Below are 24,020 nucleotides of genomic sequence, written 5' to 3' on the forward strand. Positions count from 1 at the left end.
TCTTCCCAGTGCCCACCACTTGGCATCCCGTAGGTGTTAAGACAGTGCTTGCTGGATGAAAAATGATGTTTTCCTGTGCTGGAATTATCATGCGCCAGCACACAGAAGAATATCTGATTAGTAATCCAAGGTGTGGTGTTCAGATCAAGAGGTGACAAAGCCCCACGAAGCCATTGCTGGTACCTGTAGGACACTTAATTTGTCTTGCACACTGGAAATAGAAGAAAAATGGCTTTCTGAGAGATGACCTCAAGGTGACCAGAGAGGAAGAACTCTGCCCAGGGGTTTGGACTGGGAACTCCTGTTGCAACCAGGAAACTAGTCACAGAGTTGAGCAATGAGCTTTTTATTCAAAGAAAGAGGCCTGGTTAGCACCAAGCCTCCCTCCCTGAAAGACGGAGTCCTGTTTGACATCAGTTACAATGCTTTCAGCTTGAGGCTAAGCAGATCTTGTGTCAGTAGCCACCGTAGAGAGAAGGCCACTGTGTCACTGGTGTGGAGCACAGGTTTCTGCCTGTATAACCCTGGCTATGGCCTGGTACAGCACGTCCTGGATGGGGACTGAGGTGCTGAGGTCTAGCATTGGGATAGAGTTAGTGAGGATGGATGGACCGGGTCTGAGTCTGTGGAGGTAAACACCTGCCCATCCCAATCTCCCTTTCTAGAGCAACCACTCTGGCTTGGGGGCTGGGAAGTAGCTTTGCCTCCTAGCCCTAAGGAGGAAAAGCTCCACCCCAACGTGTGATGACAGTCTTAAGGGCTATGTGGTTTTGCATATGCCTTGTCCTTAGGCCTGAACTCAGCAAAGGGTGGCCACAGGCCCTCTCCCCTTATTGTCACTGCTCTTTCTTGGGACCCCCAGTGATCAGCACTGCTTCCTCCCTGGATTACTTCTGGGTTAGGACAACAAATGTGGGCCCATGGCTACAGGACAGCTCTCTCTAAAGTAGGGTCAAGTCTGTCCACACTGCTAGTCAACTGGCTTTACTGCTGACAAGGGCTCCTTACGTAGGCATTGATATTAAAGCTGACTTGCACAGGAAAACTGGCCTGAAGCCTGGGTGTGGAAGGCCCCACACCTTTCTAGTTGCTGTGCTATGCTAGAGCCTTGCCATTGCCCCTGTCATGGGGCATAAACTGCAGAGCTCTGAGCAAGGGTTAGGACAGGTGGCCTTATGAGCAGGGGCCCTTCCAAGTGATTGACCACAAACACTGTGGGGCATCAGCTGCAGATCACTACCCAGAGGGAGTATCTCAGGAGGCTGTCCAAGAACATGTCCCACGGTCACCACAGCTGTCCTTTCAGTGTCCTGAGATGGTGCCTCCAAACACTGACTTTCTTCCCCACATAAAGGGCTACAGGTTCCTTTGGGCCAGGACTTAGGCTTTTTCACCTAGAGTGGGGAGAAGGGCCCTCACAGAGACCCTGCCTAGGCAGGCTTTGCCAGCATTGTGCCAGCCAAGACTGGGGAACAGGTCAAAAAGCACAAAGGCCTGAACTGGGGAGCTGAGGAACAGTCACGTCATTCCTAACTGACTGGGGTGTGGGCCTTCAGTTAGACTGAAAGAGATGCTTCATTGACCACTGATGCGAAGGTGAGAAGCACAGAACCTTCCCAGACATTCAGTAGTAGCCAGACACCCCAGGCTTCCGAGGGGCAGACTGGGTCCAGGCTCATCCTGGTAGAGGGTGGGGGTGTCTTATGTCTTCCTGGTCCATGAATCTGCAGGCTCTGCCCATCATTCTTTCTGAGAGACAAGACAGGCACCATCTTGGGAGAACTGCTCTAAAACACGCAGGCTTTCTAGTCAGTTCTGTTCATGTGTGTACTAGACTCTATGACAGATAGTTAAGTTACCCTGGGGGAGGTTAGAGTCCTCAGTAGCTCTAAACAGATCTCCCCCATCTTGCCTGTGAATGGATAGCCTTGTGGCCACAGGCAGGGTGGTTCCAAGCTGTATCAGTGAAGAGTAGTGTCTATGGAATGGGAGCTAATTTGGGGGGCTACTGTCCTACCTTGAGCTTATTTCCATTCTGGACAGGTCCCTCGTGTGTGAGGGTTCTCTCTCAAACCAAGCCTGGACCACTGGAGGCAGATGTGACAGCCATGTCTTTCTCCTAATTTAGGCACGCAGCAGAGGAAGCCCTTTCCCAACTGCTCTCCCAGTGTCCTTCCCCAGGTCCCAAGGCCAGCCCTGCCCTGCCCTTTCATCACACTGTCACAACCTGAATTCTCAATAGCCAGGAGCTAGGGCCCTAACCTTCCCAGAAGACAGGCTCCCTAGGAAGGCCAGAAGCCAGCTTTCTTCTGTCCCTGGGCTGCCTCAGTCTCAGCTTCCTTTGCTGGGCAGAGGCTATGAAAGCTGGCAGCCTCAGAGACTGGGTCCTAATATCCTTCCTGGTATACTCAACTCAGGTGAGCTCAGATGAAGTCCTGGCCCAACATGGAGAGGGAAGATGGGTTTTAGGGGATGGTGAGACCAAGGGAGTGGTCTGGGGAAGCATGAGGGACTGCTGGGGTGTGCGTTTACCAAAACCCAGTACAAAGGCTGGCAACCACTCTTTCCCAAACCAGCACTTATTCATCTGTCACCTCCACAGAGTCCTTTGTCTCTTCTGATTGGCCCTCTGTCGTTTCAATGTTGTCCATGTCTGACAATGATGACGCCTGCCGCACTAAGTCCTTGTGAATGGGTGTCTCTGGCTGACATGGTCGGGAGAAAGGGTTGAACCAGTTCAGGGAAAAGTTCCCACCAAAAGTCTCTTTTACCGTATTCCAGCTGCCCGTGCGCTCTCTGGGCTGGTTCTTTCGTTTCAGGCGCTCAATGCCCTGGAGGAGAACGGGACAGAGGATCAGCATGGTACAGGCCGTGCCACATGCACACACCCTCTGCCCTGACAGCACAGGGTGGGGTCCCGGCTCTGGAAGATGAGGTCTGCTGCAGCCCAGGTGACCCTGGGAGACCCCTCCGGGATGCTGGGGCGTGGAGGGAGCGGTGTGCAGCATAGCAAGTGAGACATGCCTGGGGGACTACCTGTCTCCTGCCCGCCACCCTGAGCCTCTTCCTCCCATAGACACAAGGCCAGGTGCAAGAGGCCAGGGGTGAGGATCACCGTCCTTGCCTCTTCCAGGCATGAGCCGGGCCACCCACTAAGACAGGTGGCCTCTCCCTCATGATAGGAGCAGCAAGCTTGGCACGAGGAAGGCTGATGGGACAAGGGCTGAGGCCAGGACTCAAACAACATGCAGAAGCAGGTGCCAGCATGCAGTGGGCAGCTGGGAGGAGCACAGGGCCAATGTGGGGTGGCGAGGGCTACCATCGGGTCTGCTCGTGCAGTGGACACTCCTTGTGGCCTCTCTTAAGCTGCCACTCACCTGCCTCTGGGTGTTGGCTGCGACTTGGCCACCAGGCCACAGAAAGAGGGTTGTTGGGGTAGGGAAGAAGTCCAAAGTAGTTACAGTCACAGCCAGGCCAGCTCTCCAGGCAACACAACTCCTGCACAGAAGCTTTGACCTCCAGTGTGGCCTCTGCTTTCTCCACCTCTCTGGGAAGCCCAGGGAATTTGCTGAGCTCACCAGACATGGCTGTGCTAGTCACACGACTTAGGACCACCACAGAAAGGTCTCTGTGCTTCTAATTTTAGGTGTTCTCTCCCACTCAAGATCCTTACAAGACTGGCACAATCCTTTGTTATGCAGAAAGAAAAACTGAGGCACACATAGTCTGTGACCGTTCCCTGTGACACCATCTCAGAGACTAAAGTTTCTTGACTTTTGAAAAAAAAAAAAAAGTCTAAGTTAAAGAATCTGACTTCAAGGTATTTAAGAGCCTAATTAGTTACCAAGGGGAAAACAGTATCTTTACAGTAAGGGCATTCCAGACACTGACTTAACCAAATGATCAAAGTGACAGTTGCCAATAAAGAAACGTGTGAACATCCTGTGCACCACGGATCCAATACCACTTCAGTGACATGGCTGTCCCACACACCCAGCCTCTATCTAATCACGAGAACGCAGCTGATCTACAGATCTAATCTACAGAACACCAAGCCTACAAGCTTCAACAGGGCCAAAGTCTGTGCTGAAACTGTTTTGGAACCAGGTGCAGTGGAAGCTACACAAATGCACTAAATATCGCAGAAATGCATACTTAAAAATGATTGACTTTCCATTATGTGAATTTAGCCTCAATTAAAAAGTCAAGGTCATGAAAGATTAAGACACGAATCAGAGCCTAAGAGATATGACAAATGATGGGATTATGGGACGCTAGAACAGAAAAGGATGTTAGTGGAACAGCTAGTGAAATCAGGATAAGGCATGAAGGTTAGTTAATGATACTGGATCAGTAGGCTCCCAGGGTTTCTTTTTTTTCTTTGCTTCCCTTTCCCCTTCTCTTTCCTTCTTTTTAAAATTTGCTTTCTCTCTCTTTTTTTAAAAGAGACAAGAGTTTTAATTATGTTCTGCAGCCCAAGCTGGACTCAAATTCCTGGGCTGAAATGACCCCCTTACCTCAGTCTGAGTAGCTGGAACGATAGGTTCCAGTTCCAGGTTCCTGGAACTACAGGGTCCATGTCAGCTCCAGGTTCTCATATTTGTATTTTGGCTGCACAAATGCTTATCTTTGGTAAGAATGATTGGATGGTATATGAAAGCTTTAATACTTTGCTACTTTTTTGTAAGTCTGAAATTATTTCACAATGAAAAGTTTAAAAGTAATCATTGAAGACACAAAGATTTATGCAATACAAACCTAAACACTGAATTGTAATAAGTTGGAAGTAACCAAAATGTGCAATGGCAAAGGCTAAGTAACTAATTCTATAAATTACGTTATACAGTAATAAAAATAGTGTTAATATAGTCTTACATGAACATCCGGTCTGTGGAGTCATGGAAGGAAGCAAAGGTTCAAATGGCATCCTTTTGGAACCTATGGTTACTTCGGGTGGGGGTTTTAGATGATTTGAATTTATTTTTGTAGAGTTTCTCATATGTTCCAAGTTTTCACCAATGAGGTATTACTTTTATAATCAGAAAAAAAGTAAAAGGACCTTGGAGACACATCTTGGAATGGGTGCAAGGCTCAGCTGCTCCCTGGCAGCCCCTGGCCAGGCCTCCTTTCTTAGCAGAAGCAGCAATGACCCACAAGTAGCTTGCTTTGAGGGCCTGCATTTCCCTCCTTGGGGGTCATCTGTATCACTGTTGGCCAATCAGGCTACAGAGGAGACACCTAGAAATGGCAGACTGGCTGTATCCACGCTGGACTCACTCAAAGCCATGACCATAGGGCCTACAGCTTATGGCAGATGTTGGTACTGCCACTTGGCAGATGGGGAAACAGGTTCTGAGAGGCTGTGACAGCGGCCAAAGCTCATGTGGCCAGTTATGCAGAACCACGACTACAACTGGGGTCTTCTCTCTGCCTAGTGTCCCTCCAATTCTACTGCAAAGCCTCTCTCTGCACATAATGATGTCAAAGTCACTGGAAACAGGTGAAGAACAAAGCAAAGTGCGCCCAGGATACATTCTGCATTCATGTGGCATGCCCCCAGGTGAGCGCTGTTAGATTATACTCAACCCCAGCAATCTCATGAAAGTACTCCAGCCAGCCAGCCCACCCACAAAAGTAACTCAGGATAAATGGACAATCCTTCATGGGATGTCAGCTTTGAGTCTGAAAGAAAATGTTCCATATGAATCTGAATCTGATGCATAAAAGGAGCCAAGGACTTCCTTTTCCTGGTGGCATTCACTTTTTAAATTTTGTGTGGATTTAAAGATGCCCTGAAGGCAAAGTTCTTAAGCTCAAGGTTTGCAAAGGAGCAGTAATACAGAGAAAAAAAGAGAGACAGACAGACAGAGAGGGCAGGGGGAGAGGGAGAGAGGGAGCTGGGACCAACACCCCAACAGAATGTACCAAGGGAGGCTGAGACCCAAGCACAAGTGCTGCCCAGGCTCAACTGAGATCGCTAGAGCAGGGACAGGTGTGAAGAGTCAGCACCTCCGCAGCAGCCCATGCAAATGCAGCTCTTCAGAGCTGGTAGATGAAAGATGACACGGTGTCTGTCAATGGCTTCCACGATTTTATTGTAACCCACGGTTGGAAATACTTTCCAGTTGCCACCCAGCACACACACACACTCACATCCCAAATTTCATGAAACTTACAATGGACAATACATTTAATTTTTTAAAGTGTGGGTAGCAAACCAGCACTTTCACAAACCATGAACAGTTATGATTTATGGTTTGAACAAGCACAGCTCCACCGCAGCTACACTCACTGCAACCACTTCGTGTACCACACTCTACAGTTACATCCACTACTCTCATTTAATCCTTGAGCCAGCCTGGAGAGGCTAACATTTTATAGTGAGAAACTGAGGCCCAAGAACATTACTGACCAGGCCTATAGCTTGGTAGTAAGATGTGGTAGGAAGCAAACAGGGCTTTGAACCATGCACTGAGGCCAGGGTCCAAATGCGAGGTCGAGAACACTATTCCTTTAGCTCCCCGTTAGAACATTCACATTCCCCTGTAGTCTCAGCACTTTCCTTAGATGTTTTCATCAGCTCCCACAGTGTGCGCTAGGCTGGAAGGATCCCGGCGCCCTCTCTGCTGTGCTCTTTGTCACCAGTGACTTTCTCTTGAAGAAGGGATGAGGAAATGAAGGCTTCAGTTTGGGAGAGCACACTGGTGAATGGCTTGTTTCCGTTTTGGTTTTTAGATGGGGTCTCACTGAGTTGCCCGGGCAACCAAAGAATTTGGTCTCAAACGATCCTCCTGCCTCATAGTCTCTAAAGTGTTGCCATTACAGTCATGTGCCATTGCTTCTGGCTCACTGTGAATCTGTGAGGTGGTTCTCAGGTTGGATATATGGGTGCTGAGACCCACAACTGGAAACCAAAGGTCTAGGCATGTGCTGCTCAAATGCCAAACTAGAGTACTCCCAACTGCCACTCCCATCTGGGGGGTCCCTTGGCTCCACTCTTGCTTTTTCTGGGCTTGTTCTTCAGCAAAGGTGTCTGTGGTTAAGCCAGCTCTTATTGGAGAGGCCACAGGTCATGGGGAAGAAGTGCTCAGTGGCTTCTTAGCGGTGAGAGCACCTGCTGGCCTCAACATGGTACCCAGCATGAGCAGGCAGTGGGATAACCTGAAACTCCACCCCTGCAAGCCAAGTGGTATCACCTGCTTTTTTGGATGCACAAAACTCCATCCCTCAAAAGCCTGTTGCAGTGGATTGTGGAGTCCTTCTCTCAGAACGTATGCATCAGTTGGGAGGTGGAGGTGACTGGGGAATGTGCACCTCTAACAAGTTCCCTGGTAACCCCAATGCCACTGGTCTGAGACCTTTCTTCATTCATGCTTCTTTGATATTTAAGGGGCCTGGACTCAGTGGTAGAGCACTTTCTTAGCCAGTGTGACACTTGCTTAGCGTGTGAGGCCCTGGGTTAAATCCCCAGAATTCTGAAAGAAAAAGGAGTGTGGCCCTTTTAGGTTGGGACCCCTAGCCTCTTTTGGCTGGCTCACCCTTTAAGCTGGTGCACTTCCAGTTTTGAAATGAGAGAAACTTAAATCCTGTAAGCCTGGTGAGAGACCAGCCTCCAGAAGAGGGGCTTCTTCTGTGTCATGCCAACCTTGTATGAGTGTTTAATAAATGTTTGTTGATTTACCTCATCTGGAAAGTTTCTGATCAGAATGGTAGCTGTTAACCAAGCGGCTTAGCCAGAATGACAAAAGTAGGTAATCCTTTTGGTCTTCCAAGAAGGAAGCAGCACAAAGACGAAATGGTGTAAGTAATACGAGACTTGGCCCCTACGTTTCCACCCAGATGTTTTGTGGACATGATGTCCCTAAGCCCATGCAAATGTGCACTGATTTGTGTGGACCTCAGCCTTTTGCATGTTCACTGTGGTTGATGACGACAGATGGACAGGAACTTGAGGATCAGTGAGTCCACTGTTTTCACTCCCACTCCCCAGAGTCCATGTTCTGAAACAGGTTCACTTTCCCTGGGGCCGCCTCTGTGCAGAGAGATGGTCTCTTTCATTCCATCTGGAAATACGAGGTGTCCTTTCTTCCTGTGTGGACACCAGGCTGGGAACCACTCACAGCTGCTAAGGACGGCCACATTCATTGGCAGTCATTGTGCTCTCGGCAAAATGCTGCCAGTCTTAAGAAAAACTACAGGCCACCATGGGGCTTTCCTATTTCGAGAGCAGCATTTCACTCTGGCTTCAGAGCTGGGGACAGTCACTCTTCCCAGCTAAAGGTAAAATCATATGGGATATGTGAAGGAACCTTTCAGTACACTCAGGTTTCAACGACGAGCTTCTATTTTTAGAACCCAGAAAAAAAAAAAAACAATTCAATGCAGCAATATCTACTGCATCCCTTAGCCATTCCATGGGGAAAAGTAGCAACTTGGTTCACTTGCCAAGTGCCCTTGAAGATGGAGAGTCTGTCCCTTACAGTGAGGGAGGCTGTAGCACTGCCTCCCAGGGTATTCATCCTGAGGGGCAGGAGCAGAACCTGATTCTTCTGAATTGCAGTCGCTGAACACAGCCACACTTCTTTTACATGCCTCAGAGAACGGTAAATAAATGCTATAATTCAATCTAAAATCAGCCTTTTACTGAAAAACTTAGAATCCTGGATTTGACACCAAGACATAAGTAGCAGAGCAGAGGCAAATCAAAGCCAGCTAACTAGAGAGGATCACTGAGTTCCTTAGGTTAACACCCCAGAGGCGATCCACTTGACACCAGAAGCAAGAACTCCTCCAAGCAAAGCACTAGAACTGTGGGTAGAGATTTTCAGGGCTTTCCTCTGGCTCAATTTTGCTTTCTGCTGGGTGGGCTCCGCTCCCAAACTCTGGAGAGATTTAAGGACTTTCGCTGGAGTCACTGAGGGCCTGTCAACACAAAGGAAGCCATTCCAACCGCAGAAAGCCTGGTAGGGCAAGCTTTAAAAACAAAACGAAACCCCCTCACTCAAAAGCAGGTGCAATGACACCAACACCTGAGCAGAGAAAACTCCCGCAGCCTGTGGACGGTCTCCCTTGCTCCACAGGTTGGGCCCCCGGGGAGAGAGGAGAGCTAAGTCAGAACAGGTTTGGGAAAAGTTTTATTGCATTGTTTCCGTGTGGCAGCACTGACAGAATTGAAAAGACAGCATGTTCCACCTACTTTTCTGAAAACTGTCATGGCTACATTAACTTTCTCCCTACCCAGGACTAGTTTGAATAAACCTTCCCCCCCACCCCTGCCCCGAGCAAAAGCTAAAAAGGGAGGTTTGTGGCAATTGCTTAAAAAAAACAAATCAATGTGGAAGAATTCACAGACAGCCAGGACTCAGGATTCAGAGGGGTTGTTTTGTGTTGAAGGGGGCTCCCTATCTCCTCACGCCTTCAGCCCTTCCTCCAGCTGTCATCACCTTTCAAATGAGACTCCACACAGGAGGTGCCTCCCAGTGAAAAGCGAGTCCGTCTCCCTGCCACAGGCCCAGGCACATCTGTGGAGTGAACATGATGACCCTCTGTGGACTTTAAGTGTTGCCTCAGCCCTGGGCCAGGACAACAGTCTCCCAGGTCAAAATGTCAGTTAAGACACTGGAATGTGTGCATTTTATGGGCCTTTAAATATCAGAAAGTGAGCCCACATCAGAGACGTACAACACAGGAAGGGCTTGACGCCAGGGCTGGCTGTGTCTCATGTAGAATTAGCACTGTTTAGCTGACATCTTGTTATGGAAGGGAGGGGTGGGGTGCTGCGAGTGGGTGTAGCGGATAATGTAACTGCCTGAAATCACGTAATAGTTTTCTTCTTTTGATTGTATAAGGCATTTTGAACTGAAAAACATCTTCCCTTCAGTCTTCCAGATAATCAGGACAGAATTTCTGATTTAGAATACAAATAAGACCCCTTCATCTTTTCTTAACACCCCTCCCAAATCATTCTACACATCCCAAGCCCCTAAGTACAAGGTCAACAGTTGGCTTTGAGAAGAGTCAGGAGGCAAACAGTGTCCACTTGGGGATGAGGCCGCTGCACTGAGGGCCCTTCTGACCCTGCCCATCTCGGGCTCGGCAGGTAACAGTCTTCAGGAGGCCTTGCGTCCTGGGGCGCCCGCCCCTGCCTCCTGGGCATGGGGAGGCAGGGCCCTCCTGCTTTCCTATTGGGCTGACCCATCCGTGCACCGCATCATGTCTCACCTGATTAGTAGAACAGGCATGGCCTGGAGATGCACCCTCCACACTAGTCATGCCACACAGACAGCAGAGAGGAAACAAGAGGCCAGAGAAGTGATTTTAAAAGGAAAGAGAGCAGCTTCATTCATCAACAAATCGAAAGGATGATTTTTAAAAAATAAAACATGGAACTTTTTTTTTCCCTCTGCAATGCTCACCCATTTTACTTGAGACATAAAAAAAGTTTTAAGAGTAGTTGTTTTGCTTTTCTGTCTAAACATTCATGAAAACAGATCGGACGGTAGTGCTGTGATGTGGTTTGTGTCTGAGTGGCAATGCGGTCAGGGGTCCTTCAGACCACATACTGGTACGGGTCTGCCTTTCCTTGGTCTGGCGTGGCAAAGGGGCTGGCCCAGCCTAGAGAGAAGGGGTGGCCAAAAACGGCTTTCATGTTCATCCATTTTGTTTTTTTAGCCCATCTTCTCTCTTCCTTTTTCAATTGTTCTATTCCCTGAAAACAAGAACAATCATACTTTCAGTCAAGCACTTTATTGCTGCAGTTTTGGGGAGGGATGTCCATTAGTTTGAAGTGATTGGAGTAAATCTTTTTTTTAAAGCAATAAAGCTATCTACATAATACGTCTTCCTTCTCTGTCTCTCATAAAGAAGTGTTACTGAAAAACAAACAAACAAACATGCTTTTTTTGGTGGGCACACATTTACAAGGCCCTCCAAGACAGAAGGTAAAGGAACACAACCAGCAGGCACCCAAGCCATTGTTTCTACTCATGCCAATCCGGTGTGTTTACCTCAGGGCGCACATCTACCACCTGGATCCTTCCTGGGCTCCAGAGGCACTCTAAAGAGCCTGTGCTGCACCTCGTGCGGGAGGCCTGTAAGGCTCTGGCAATTTTGGTAACCAATGGTGACTGTTAACTTGGGAAAGACTCACAGGAAGTATGATCACTTTGCAGACAAAAAAAAAAAGCAAATGACTGCTCTGGCCTTGTCTTACCAGCCTGGGGGGGCCAAGCAGCTCAACAAGGCTGGTTGAGACACAAAGAGAGAAAGTGGACAGGAGCAAGAGATCATGGGTGAGGGGAGAGAGGTATCCGCAGAGGAGGAAGGAAAGGATTAGTACAGGTTAGAGGAGTGGCCTGGCCTGTTTAGTCAGCTTCAGTTCTGATGAAGGTCTTTCAAGGGGAAGCAGCATGGAGGAGGCCCGTGTAGGGGAGCCTGCACCACTTCCCCTGCTCAGTATTCCAGGAAAAAATAGAGGTTGGGAAAAGACTTCCCATTTCCCTCTTCAGATGGAGTTGGTCAGCTGCCAGAGGAACTGGCCAACAGTGAGGCCTCTGCACACAAGGATAGAACAGAGGCGACCTGGCAGGAGCCCAATCAGGGCTGTCTGCTGTGGTCTCTAGTGAAATGGGAGTTGGGGCAGCCCAGTCTGAGTCTTTCTTCATAGCCTAGGGACCTGCAAGGACAGCAGGTAAGGGGACGACACCCTTTATTCCTTTCTCCTTTCCAACACAATTCCTTTAGGAATGGCCTTGATGAACAGAATAATTGGGACCAGCTGAGAGTTTTCCTTCTGCCCTCTGTACCCCCAACCTCCCAGCACGGCCTGGCAGCATCTCCAAGTGGGCAGAGTCTGATAGTTACCTCTGGGTTCCCTGCAGGCCTTATGCAGGGAAGTTGGCCATCTACTGCTTGGACACATGGTTGGATCCACACCACTGGCTACTATTTTTACTGAAACTCTTGCAATAACATTTTTGTTGTGTGGGAGGAGGGTTTGAACTTAGGGCTTCACACTTGCAAAGCAGGAACTCTACTGCTTGAGCCACACCTCCAGTCTATTTGCTCTGCTTCTTTTGGAGATGAGGTCTTGTGAACTATTTGACCTTGTTGGCTGCATGATCCTCCCAAATAGCTAGGATTATAGGTGTGAGCCACTGGGACCTGTCTTAAATGAAAAAGACTGCTCAAAGTCTTTTTCTAAACTGTTTGGAACCCCAGAACACAAAATGGTGCTTTGAACATGGGCAGCACTGTCCCTTCTCACTGCTTTTCTATGTCCACACAGCAGGGGAGTCTGAAGCCATGGGAGGGACCTTGTCTTCCTGTGAGCTACCTAACACCCAGGAAGCCAGGACCTCATGGCTCTGGTCCTCATGCTCAGGGTAAAGGGTTGCCATCTCACAGCCTCTTCTAGGCTTCTAGATACCTCATATTAGGGCACCATGAGAGTATGCTCCAGACCTGCCCAGCAAACAGTTGCCTTTCTTTTTTGGGGGGTAGAACTGGGATTTGAACTCAGGGCCTCATGCTTGCTAGGCAGACACTCTTACCACTTGAGCCACACTGCCAGCCCCAGCCAAGAGTTTCTAAGGACCCAGAGAAGGAGCACTGGGTAGGTGGGAGGGGGTGGTGGAGCAGGGCAAAGGCAATGGGCAAGGATCAGAGCATGGTGCCTGGTCTCCTGACTCTGCCTTCAGGAGTTGACCATGCCTGTCCCAGCTGAGTTAGGATATCCTTTGTAGGAAAGGTAAAGACAGCTTTCTAGTCAAGGCTGCTGGATCTGTTCCCAGTGAGACCTCTAAACTTGCCCAGGCTGGAGGAGTTGTGTGTGCATAAAGACAACTCCCTGGTGCTGCACACTGGGAGCCAAGGTCTCAGTGTGGCCTGTGAGCAGCCCTCCCCAACACCTGCCCCAGGCCCTCCCAAAGAGCAGGTGGAGGGGTAGGTGGGGCTGCCCGCTTACCGTTTCATCTGTGCAGATGGAGTGCACTTGGGTCCCAAACATCACGGACGTGAAGATGAGGAAGAGCAGCGCCTCGAAGCACAGCAAGATGAGGAGGATCACCGTGGTAGGTGGTGAGAAGGAGCTGCATTCTACAGACAAGGACACGGGGTAGGGATGGGGGGGCTCAGGGCTTTCTCCTGGTACCACGAAGCTCGCCACCTCATCAGGGCTCCCACTCTGCCTACAGCTGCAAGACTTGGCTTTTCCTGGGGGATTCGAACCTTGACAGAGGTGGGCTCAGCCCTGACCATGGCATGAGGGAATATCCCTTTCTCTCAGGGCCATTTGCATTACTGAGACCATTGGTCCCAAAGGCTAAGAGAGTCAGCTGAAGAGACAATGGCCAAGGAAGGCCCTTTAACTATAAAGCCCCAGGTACAAGTCCATGCTGACCTGGGCATGACCTGAGGCAAATCCTATCTTATCCAGGCACTCACCACCTCCATTGTAACAGAAATGTTTGACCAGAGGTGTGGTTTTTTTCTGAGTAGCAGAATCTTTTGTCTGAAAAAAGTCTAAATAGAAACCAAGCACCCAGAAAAGTAGAGGTACCAAGGAGGATGGTGAGGGCGAGCATAAAGGTGACCTTAGTGTCACTGTAAATGAGGGGAAGGCCTCTCAGGAGCCCCTGGGAAGCTGTGGACCACATCTAGTGCATACCTGGCCCAGGCCCAGTTGTTAGCACTTACTGCCCAAGGACTCATGCAGCCACCATGCCCATCAAGCCTGGCTTGTGGCTGTTTCTTGATGCCCCAGGACTGCTTCCCTGGCTGGAGAGGTGGGTTCTAAGACAGTTCAGCTCCACTGGCTTTGATGATGCAAGGGTAAGTGAGCCCTCTGAGCTCCCCTACTGGCTCCCTCCCATAGGGCTCTGTCTGAAGTCTGGTAGATACTGCAGGACATGATATCTGATCATGAGTTCTATGATGTCTCCTAGTATTATGCACCGGTCCATCTTTCCAATCCCCTGTGCTGTGGAATTGTCTTTTTCTTCCTGTTCCTGCCTGACATCTTTCCTACTCCACCTCAAGCTCCAGGAGGCCAGGGACTTTGTTTTGCTCACTGCTGTACAATCAGCCTTGGACTAGGCCTCAGCAACCAAAGAATCTAGGCAAGGGACTTGGGCTTTCTGAGATTTACTTGGCCCTTTTTTTCTGGGGAACAATTAAGAATTCATGAGAGGCTGGGCACTGGTGACTCACGCCTGTAATACCAGCTACACAGGAGGCAGAAATCAGAAGGACTGGGGTTCAAAGCCAGCCTGGGTAAACAGTTCTTGGGCCCCTATCTTGAAAATACCCAACATAAAAAAAGGGCTGATGGAGTGACTCAAGTGGTAGAATGCCTGCCTTGGCCTGGGACAAGAACATAGGGAAATCGCTGGGCAGTGGAGCCAAACAGGGCTGGAAAACCTTTCTCTAGATGTAGGCTTCAACTGCAGGCCCTCTTCTCCCCAACATCTACTTTTTTTCTTTATGGCAGCACTGAGGTTTGAACTCAGGGCCTCGAGCTTGCTAGGCAGGCACTCTATAATTTGAACCATACCCCCAACTCTTTTTGCTTTAGTTACTTTTCAGATAGGGTTTGGTACCTCAGACCATGATCCTCCTACCTATGCCTCCCAAGTAGCTGGGATTATAGGCCTGAGTCGCAGCACCTGGCCAGTGTCTACTTTTTTCCTTTAGGATTTGTGCAATCTTCTGGTCGGACGATCTGCACATTTAAATGTAATACTTCTAAAGCAGGAAGAATTTGTCTATGACCTAAACTCATGATTATCAATGTATGAAATTTGGAAATAAAAACCACTACACAAGAAACAAATTAAAACACCCCCATGTGCTAGGCAGAAAGTTAAAAATGGATCTTTGCAAGTTGGGATAAAATGACTCTTAATCCAAATGCTTCTTTTAGGGTTCAGGGAGTGTGGTACAGTGGTTGAGCATTTGCCTAACATGTGCAAGGCTCCATCGACAGCGTGTGGGGGCGGACGGTGTGCCTCGTTTAAGGACAGAGAAACAAAGCTCTTTCCCAGCACAACTCTCCTTCATTGGACCTGACCTCTGTGCCTTCCTGGGGTCTGCATTCTCCTTTGGCAAGTTCAGTCTTGGGGTCCTGTTCAACTCACAACTTTACCTGTCAAACTGACTTTTGTAAAGGGCTGCCTTTTTGCATGAAGAGCGACTCGGATCTGTGCTGTGCCTTCCTTGCTCAGTCCGTAGGCTTGTAGGAGATCTAATAAAATGAAGTTGTACCCTGGCACTATGAAAGAAACAGAAAGCCTCCCACCCCTACCCTGCGTGGGTCACACACCCACCCTGGAGCAGGAAGGAAAACCATGGCATGTACTCACTTGTCCAATCTTCTTCAAAGCAATGCAGGAAGTGGAATCCCACCATGATGAGGGCGTGCAAGGAAATGAGGGCTATGTACATCTGAAACAGGAAAGTAGTGCAGATGCCATTGTTGTAAGAACCTGTTGACGGTGCAGGTCCTGGAACAGGGTGCTCAGAACATGCCCCTCGGGAACACTTTGCTAGCTGAGGCCTGACCAGGAAGGAGGCCAGTGGCATGTGTGATTGGCCTGCAGGTCCCCCCAGTGCACCCTGAGTGTGAGGTGAGCAGCCATTCCCCAGCAAAGTGTGGAAACAGAACAGAAACAAAGCCCACACACCAGGTATGACCTGGGCTGCCTGGGGTATGTGAGGCCTGCTGCTTCTCCTCACTTGGAAAGTCCTTCCAGTCCTCATGCTAATTCTCCACCTACCTGCAGTGCAGGATTTGAGGTCATCACCAGCACTGCCTTCTTTGGCTATGAAGGCCCAACACTCAGGGTGGGGCCCAAAACACAGCCCTTGCTTCCAGCTAGTCAACCCAAGTCAGTTCTCTACAAGTTCAAGTGAAGGGTATTTGCTGAGCCAGAGATGTTGGGTAGGAAGGTGGAAAGCTACATGGGCAGGCAGTGTTCTGCACAGCTGCAAAGACCACCACAAATGCTGAGAATTTCCAAAGGAACAAAGAACTCCATTGCTGCACAGAGGTCAGGGTGGAATGCAGAGCCGACTTACTGTAAACAGGACGAAGTACTTCTGGTTGTTCTCGCCGACACAGTTATTGACCCAGGGACAATGGTGGTCCATCTTGCGAATGCACCGCTTACAAACACTGCAAGAGCCCACAAGTCAGACCTTTAGGGGTGTTCTCACGGTGTTGGGGGTGGCCCTGAGGGGAACACAGGACCTAGGACTCCAGTTCTACTCTTCTAAAATGGGTTCCTCGGACTCTGAGAGAGGCTTTGCTGGGTGTGTGTTGCAAGGGGCTTGGAAGGCAGGGTCAGACCCAGAGCCACAGTCATTTCCAACAGGGGAAACAGGCATTCAGTTCCAAGGCCTCGTCTCTGTTGGTTAACACATAAACAGGCCAGAACTGACCTAACTGAGAAAGAGGCTTTTCTGAGGCAACATGGGTTGAAATAATTTGCAAAACTTGACACAGTGGGATGGGATACAGAAGAGCTGCTCCTCATTTCCCTAAAAGACCAAAAAAACCAAGGGCAAGGCAGAAATTCTGGAGACCTGGGTCAGCTGAGCTACCTTGGTCAAACTGGCTGAACACCAAGCCTCAGGTTCAAATCAACCTGAGAAAAGATATTTGGGGCTGGCTCACACAAGTGGTGGATTCATACTGATCTCTACCCCTGTTCTTCTCCACCACTTTAGAAAGCCTTTCTAATGCAGGCATGCTGCCAACAGGCACATCTCAGAAATGCTGGCCTAGCTCCAGAATCTCCCTGGAGACCAGGAAGGCAAGGTAAGAAAATGAGACCTGGAAGGTCTGCACAGGGAAGCAGACAGCCAAGTACCAGCAACTCCATGGCCCAGTTCTGTTTCTCTCTTTCTGGAGTTTGAACTCAGGGCCTCATGCTTGCTAGGCAGGCGCTCTACCACTTGAGCCATGGCCCCAGCCCTATATTACCACTTTAAAAAAATGCATGATTATATCTATGAATATACATAATATACATTTTAACTGATAACACGTGTTCCCAGTTCACAATTTTAAAAGCACAAACAAGTAGACAGTGAAAAGTGCACTGCTCTCCAGGGAGCCAATGCTGCAGCCCATTTCTACATGCTCTTCCAGATAGTCAGCTCTTAATTCCCTTCTCAACTGAGGAACAAACTCCTGAGAGTAACCACTTCCTGCTCCAAGGCGCCTGAGCAGTTCCTCTTCATTATATTTATTTCTATAAGAATTTCAAGTGTTTGCCCTTGAGGCAATGCGAGCTCAGTGGTGAAAGGCACCAAGTGGCCTGCCATCCTCTGAAAGCTGGCCAAGAGTTTAAACAAGCTCTTACAATGGTGCAGACTTTGAGCTCTGAAGAGACCAGGTGTGGCCATTAGGAACCCGGGCTTCACAACAGACTACATCTCGCTTGTCAGCCAAACTGGACAGACAAATATGCTTTAGGGAGCAAGGGAAGTAAGTACTGCCCACTGAGCATTGCAAAAGTGGGCCCAAAATGGCAGTCCCTACTTTCTTGTTTTCAAGGATAAGAAATACCACAACCAGTACTTCTATCCCCAGAACAGACCCTGTGCTGTAGGGTGGGCAGAGTAAGGTGTGCTGCTCAGAGGTTGACTTGCTCTCAAAGGGCTCACCTGGATGGCCCTTGGGCTGGGAGCATGCCAAGGGCAAGGCCTGGAGGTAGACCCTGGAGCGGCAGTGAAGGCCACTCTATGCCCTGTCCTGTCTCACCTGAGGCACCATCTCACATGAGGAGGAAAGGATGTGGGCTTCCATTCAGAACTTCTAAGGATCCACAGAGAGTCAACCACCTCAGTCAGTCCTCTTCCCAGACCCACTGCATGCACAGTGGATGGGGCTGGGTGATGTCCCCTCTCCAGGCACAGCAGGGCAGCACAAGCATGGGGACCTAGGATGGCTAGCAGCTGTCCCCAAATGCCTGCGACCACCTTTCCACATGGGTTATGGATGGCTCGAGGCCTTTCTCTCCATATAGCAAAACCCACCCTAGCCTCTGAGGTTCCTTCCTTGCCTGCTGTTTCCCTTAGGTATTGCTAACCCACTCCTTTCTAGCACTGATTCCAGTGTCTCAGGGACAAGAAGCCAGAGGCTGGGAGCTCCTGAGGCACTATAAGTCATGAAAAGACCAGATGCCTAACATGGAGGTATTTCTGGTGTCTTTGCTTCCAGGTTTCTGTGTTTCAAGACACAGTTGTTTTAGAAGGAGGCAGATGGTTCTCCTCTGTTTCTCCAGGTTCCCTACCACTGTTCAGGACTCAAACCTTGGAAGAACCCAACCAGCTCAATGGCTCATCTGCATTTATACATTTACTCTTGAAGCATGTTTCCTCTCTAGGAGGTATGAATACGAATGCCCTTCCTCAGTATACAACCCCAAAGGAGCTGGCAGAGGTTCCCTTGCCCATCCTGAGAATAGCCATGTCCCATGGTCATCTGCATCTTTGCTTACAGTAGCACTTATCAAACTGTCGTGGTGGACAAGTGTGCCTGCCCTGCCTGGGTGGGAGGCCCCTGAGGTCAGAGTCATTTCTAGTCCACCACTATAAACTCAGTGCCAGGGACTAGCCTGGCAGGGTCTGCTGAATGAAGGCTGACACTGCAGATGGGGCAAGAGCAGGCTTGGAAAGTGAGAGGAATTATGCTGAACTGGCTGGGGTGTTATGGTAGGGAAAATGAAAAGAAAAGAGCAAGAAGTAGTAAGGGGACCATGGCTTTGCATATAGGCTCTCATCTCATACTTCATTGGCTAGGACAAAATTATAAGCAAACAGACATCGCCACCACACCCTGGCCCAGAGTGATTTGGGGAAAGACAGTTAGTGCCATGCAATGGAAAGAATGGGGGTCTGAGGGCAGATTTTCTCAGTTTGCATCTGGACAAAGAAACTTAGGTTCTCCAAATCATTCTCAGCAGAATAACCCTCATCTCCCAGGTAAGCACCAACTAATGTATGCAAGATACTTTAAAACAATACCAATGCTATATAAATGTTATTAGTAATTGTAAGGATGACAAAGTCAAAACAACAGCAATCTGGCATGGGCTCTAAGCAACTCACGACAGTCTCAGTCTCTTTGTGTGGGGGTGGGGGGAGGGTGGGGTGTACACCTTGCCAGGATATAGGTCTCTACTTCCTCCATGAAGAACCTAGCACATAAGCCTAAAGTCTTAGCCATCCACATTAGCACAAATGGCTCCTCCCTCAGGATTTCTATGTACTTCCATGGTCCTCATGAACCAGGATAAAAGGAGCCTGAGGTTCCAAGTGCTTCTCCTGGAGGAAAAGACCCACCACATACTGCAGGGCTAGAAGGCACACATCCAGGTCCAAGGTCTAGGTGTGTCTGTGGTGCCCACCAGAGCTCCAACAATGGAGACAGTTTCACTTTCTATGGACTCTATTGGGGGCAGAGGAGTAAAAAGCTGGATACAAACACAAGCATCCACACAGGAACCCTTGCATGAGTGGGCAAGACCAAACATCTACTTTCTCTTGCCAGGCAGCAGCCTCTGGGCTCGAGCAACCATAAACAAGCCCAGTCTGTGTCCTGTGCTGGGGATTCTGCTTATCCAGATTGTGGGTCCCCAGATGGCCTGGGCTGCCATGTGCCATCACAAAGGAGCAGTTGTTAGCACACATTTCCTGAACTCACAGGCACCCTCCCCCCACCACCTTGGGTTTTTCTGAATCAGCGGCTCCTATTTTGCCAAGCTGATTTGTTTATCAGTACTCAGAAGACCTCCTCCGGATCACGGTAGGTAGGGAGGTAGGGAGGTAGTGAGGAAAACACCAGGGGGGCCAAGGACTCAGGGAAGGAAGAGGAAAGAACCACTGTGGTAGCCCCAAAGTTCTCTTCTGCAAAGTTAATAGTTCTATGTCTGGTCCAGCATATATAAAGTTAGCATTCCTCAAACTTCCAACACAGTCTTCTGTTAACAAGTAGCTTCTACTGAGCTGGGTGACTAACAACTATGTACATTTAATCACTGAAATAAACCATGGAGGAACTGCCCCTGGTTACACAAAGAAAGCTGAGGCTTAGAGATGAAGCACCTAGCCTAAGTGCCACAGCGTGGTGGGGACAGTGTTGGATTTCAAACACTGACCTCTGCAACATCAAGGCCACCCGATGGAGCTATTTGGTGGAACATGTGAGCAAGCCAGGCCTTTGCATCCAGGTGATGCTAGAAGAGTTGCTAGCTCCTGCACCCCAGGGGAGCAGGGAAAGGCTGGATGTCATCTGAGGCACAAGAAGCAAGTCAACCCAAAGGCAGAAAGTCCTCAAGAGACAGCCACCACCATAGGCCCCTGTCCAAGTTCCTTAGCCCTTACCCTCAAGCAGGCTAGGTACTAGGGAGGACTGAAGATATCTCTCTCGGTCAGAGACAGAAAAACAAGCACACAATTACACAAAGTTACAGGAGTCATCTCCAAACTGGAGATCGCGTCCCTGCCTAGACTTGGAGCCAGAGCCACCAGGACCCAATCCTGTCTAGAGTACTCACTGGTTGTGTGACCTTGGAGCCTTAGTCTCCTCAACTAGAGAAAGCCACCCCTCACAACAGAGGTGGCCATGAGAAAATGAGGTAAGTGAGGAGACAGGCGGGCTGAGGCGCCAGATATAGCAGGTACTGAGCAGCTGACTGCAATCTGAGTGCTGGAGACTGACCACCCTCCCCTGTGACATGGGCAGCGAGGCCCCCATAGAAAGGCCACCATTCACTTGCTCAGATCTCTTATATAACCCAGTGTCTCTCTATAACCTCAAACTGACAAGGATGACTCCCACTTCTGAGAGCAAGTGCATTGCTCCCTAACCTCCAAACATATTCACTGGTCTGGAAAGGGGATACAGTGGCATTTTTGTGGCTCTGTAATTTGGCCCTTAAAGTTCTTTTGTAATGATAAAGTGTAATTTTTATCTAGATGTCTTCTCATTGAGAAGATGCAAAACAAAAAAGAACCTGAAAACAAAAAGGTAAAACATATTATAGGTAGGATGGGAAAATTTTGTTTTGTGTTATTTTTGGTTGAATTCCACAATTGTCTACAAGTTTTGTTTTAAAGGAAAGCCTTCACTCAAGAACAACCCCTTTCATTTGAGGTACCAGACATCCACAGGACAGAATGGTCTCAGTCATGGTACCCTTGCAACAAAGCCATGTGGTAATAGGAAACTCAGAGTCCCCTCAATTTTACATACATTGACACAAAGGCCTGCATCAGCTATGGCAGAGCTGAGTCCTGGTCCCAAATCAAATGCCCTCTCCATGCAGTGGGCTCACGGGGAGCAGAGGGAGCCTCACAATGGACACTCTGCACCCACAGCAGGAGACGTTTATTAGTCTTGTCACTGACTTAGCCCCTGGGGAAGTGTGTGGGCTATTCCAGGTTGTGTGTGTGGGTATGTATGTGTGTGTCAGGAGGCAGGGTGACAGTAGAGAGGAGAGAGACCAAGGAAGGTACCTGCAGTGGTGGGCTCGGTCAGGCTTGATGCTGCAGCATTTGGGACACTTGTACACCACCTGCCCAGGCTTCAACTGCAAACTCTCAATGAACTCTTTAGTGGCATTTCCTTTGGGTACTGCCCCCTGTAACAAAGAGATGGAGTCAGGGTTGGGCTGGCAGTTCTCAGTTTCACTCTCTGCAGTGGAGATACAGTCACTTCAATGCAGCCACCATACACATGTGCACTCACACCTAGAATTATGTCAACACCGAGGAATATTTAATGACAATTTTCCCAGGCAGGTGGAGTGACTCAAGTAGTAGAATGCCTGCCTAGCAAGCGTGGAAGCCTTGAGTTCAAACCCCAGTACCACCAGAAAAAAAAATCTTGAAGGAACGTGATTAGGTATGTTAATCCCTTGATTAATTTCCTATTTTCATTTGCTATCACTATATTGAGTACTTTTTTTTTTGGCAGCACTGGAGTTTGAACTCAGGGCCTTGCAATTGGCAGGCAGGCACTATACCATTTGAGCCATACTCCTAGCCCATTTTGCTTTAACTATTTTTCAAATAGAGTCTCACATTTTTTGCCTGGGTGACCTGGACTTTAATCCTCCTATCTATACCTCCTGAACAGCTGAGATTACAGGTACACACCACTCCCAGCGTTTTTGTTAAGATAGGGGGTCTTGCTAACTTTTTTTTTTTTTTTTTGCATAGGCTGCCCTCGAACCTTGATCATCCTGATCTATATCTTCTGAGTAGTTAAGATTACAGATGAGCCACCAGTGCCCTTTCAAGTTAGTACATTCTTTCTTATTTAGTAAGGATTTGAGTCAGAGACTAGTTTTTGTTCTACATTAAGTTTCCTGGTAATAGCATCTCCCTCTGTGAGTTTTCAATGGTGAGCATCACCTCCCAAACCAAAACATATGTGCAGCTCTACATTTCAATGGGTTCTGTTGAACTGGAATGTTTTATTTCACGTTTCACCAGTACTACTATTACAACAGAACTGGTCATCTATTTTTAGTACTTAGTAAATCCACAACAACAGGGAGCTGTGGCCCTCAGGTATGTGACTTGCTATTCCATCCTGTTAACATGGAATAGTTAACATTTTGTGCTCTTGTTCTAACTGTGCCCATTTTGTAGGGCGTCAAGGCAGAGCCAAAGTGACATCAAAATCTGCTCAAACTCTGGACCCACTCAAACAGAAGGGTAGAGACATGGCATAGGCCTGAGCCGGGTCCCAACCTTTGCCAAGCATCTGCCTGGTGCTGAGTCCTCCACTCCCAGCAGTCATTGTTTTTTTTCTTTCTTTTATTCATATGTGCATACAATGTTTGGGTCATTTCTCCCCTCTTCCCCCACCCTCTTCCTCTCCCCTCCCCACCCCCTCGCTACCAGGCAGAAACTATTTTGCCCTTATCTCTAATTTTGTTGTAGAGAGAGTATAAGCAATAATAGGAAGGAACAAGGGTTTTTGCTAGTTGAGATAAGGATAGCTATACAGGGAGTTGACTCGAATTGCTTTCCTGGGCATGTGTGTTACCTTCTAAATTAATTCTTCTCAAACTAACCTTTTCTCTAGTTCCTGGTCCCCTTCTCCTATTGGCCTCTGTCGCTTTAAAGTATCTGCATTAGTTTCTCTGTGTTGAGGGCAACAAATGCTATCTAGTTTTTTTGGTGTCTTACCTATCCTCATACCTTCCTTGTGTGCTCTTGCTTTATCATGTGATCAAAGTCCAATCCCCTTGTTGTGTTTGCCCTTGATCTAATGTCCGCATATGAGGGAGAACATACGATTCTTGGTCTTTTGGGCCAGGCTAACCTCACTCAGAATGATGTTTTCCAGTTCTATCCATTTATGGATAAGATTTCATTCTTCTTCATGGCTGCATAAAATTCCATTGTGTATAATACCACATTTTCTTAATCTATTCATCAGTATCGGGGCATCTTGGTTGTTTCCATAACTTGGCTATTGTGAATAGTGCTGCAATAAACACGGGTGTGCAAGTGCCTCTGGAGTAACCTGTGTCACAGTCTTTTGGGTATATCCCCAAGAGTGGTACTGCTGGGTCATATGGTAGATCTATGTTTAGATTTTTAAGAAGCCTCTAAATTTTTTTCCAGAGTGGTTGTACTAGTTTGCATTCCCACCAGCAATGTAAAAGTGTTCCTTTTTCCCCCACATCCTCGCCAACACCTGTTGTTAGTGGTGTTGCTAATGATGGCTATTCTAACAGGAGTGAGGTGGAATCTTAGTGTGGTTTTAATTTGTATTTCCTTTATTGCTAGGGATGATGAGCGTTTTTCCATGTGTTTTTTGGCCATTTGAATTTCTTCTGAGAAAGTTCTGTTTAGTTCACTTGCCCATTTCTTTATTGGTTCATTAATTTTGGGAGAATTTAGTTTTTTGAGGTCCTATATATTCTGGTTATCAGTCCTTTGTCTGATGTGTAGCTGGCAAATATTTTCTCCCACTCTGTGGGCCAACAGTCATTGTT

The 24,020-nt window shown here is 48.4% G+C and overlaps 1 protein-coding gene across 4 annotated transcripts in view; it reads right to left on the minus strand.

Moving 5' to 3' along the window:
* Window positions 1-330: 330 nt before the first annotated feature.
* The window catches only part of Zdhhc3 (zDHHC palmitoyltransferase 3), a 49,026-nt gene continuing 25,336 nt past the window's right edge, over window positions 331-24,020 (minus strand). The window contains exons 3-8 of one of the 4 annotated variants that reach the window (XM_074059354.1): window positions 21,523-21,647; window positions 16,075-16,171; window positions 15,360-15,441; window positions 15,143-15,241; window positions 12,965-13,095; window positions 331-2,831 (exon numbers count right to left, since the gene is read on the minus strand). In XM_074059354.1, coding sequence (XP_073915455.1) covers window positions 2,580-2,831; window positions 12,965-13,095; window positions 15,143-15,241; window positions 15,360-15,441; window positions 16,075-16,171; window positions 21,523-21,647 — 786 coding nt within the window. In that variant the 3' untranslated portion in view covers window positions 331-2,579. Of the gene's footprint in view, window positions 2,832-9,117; window positions 10,709-12,964; window positions 13,096-15,142; window positions 15,242-15,359; window positions 15,442-16,074; window positions 16,172-21,522; window positions 21,648-24,020 lie in introns of those variants that run through there. The other 3 variants (XM_074059355.1, XM_074059356.1, XM_074059358.1) reach the window with 3 other exon arrangements.

This window comes from Castor canadensis, chromosome 17 (assembly GCF_047511655.1).
Source record: "Castor canadensis chromosome 17, mCasCan1.hap1v2, whole genome shotgun sequence".
Lineage (NCBI taxonomy): Eukaryota > Metazoa > Chordata > Mammalia > Rodentia > Castoridae > Castor > Castor canadensis.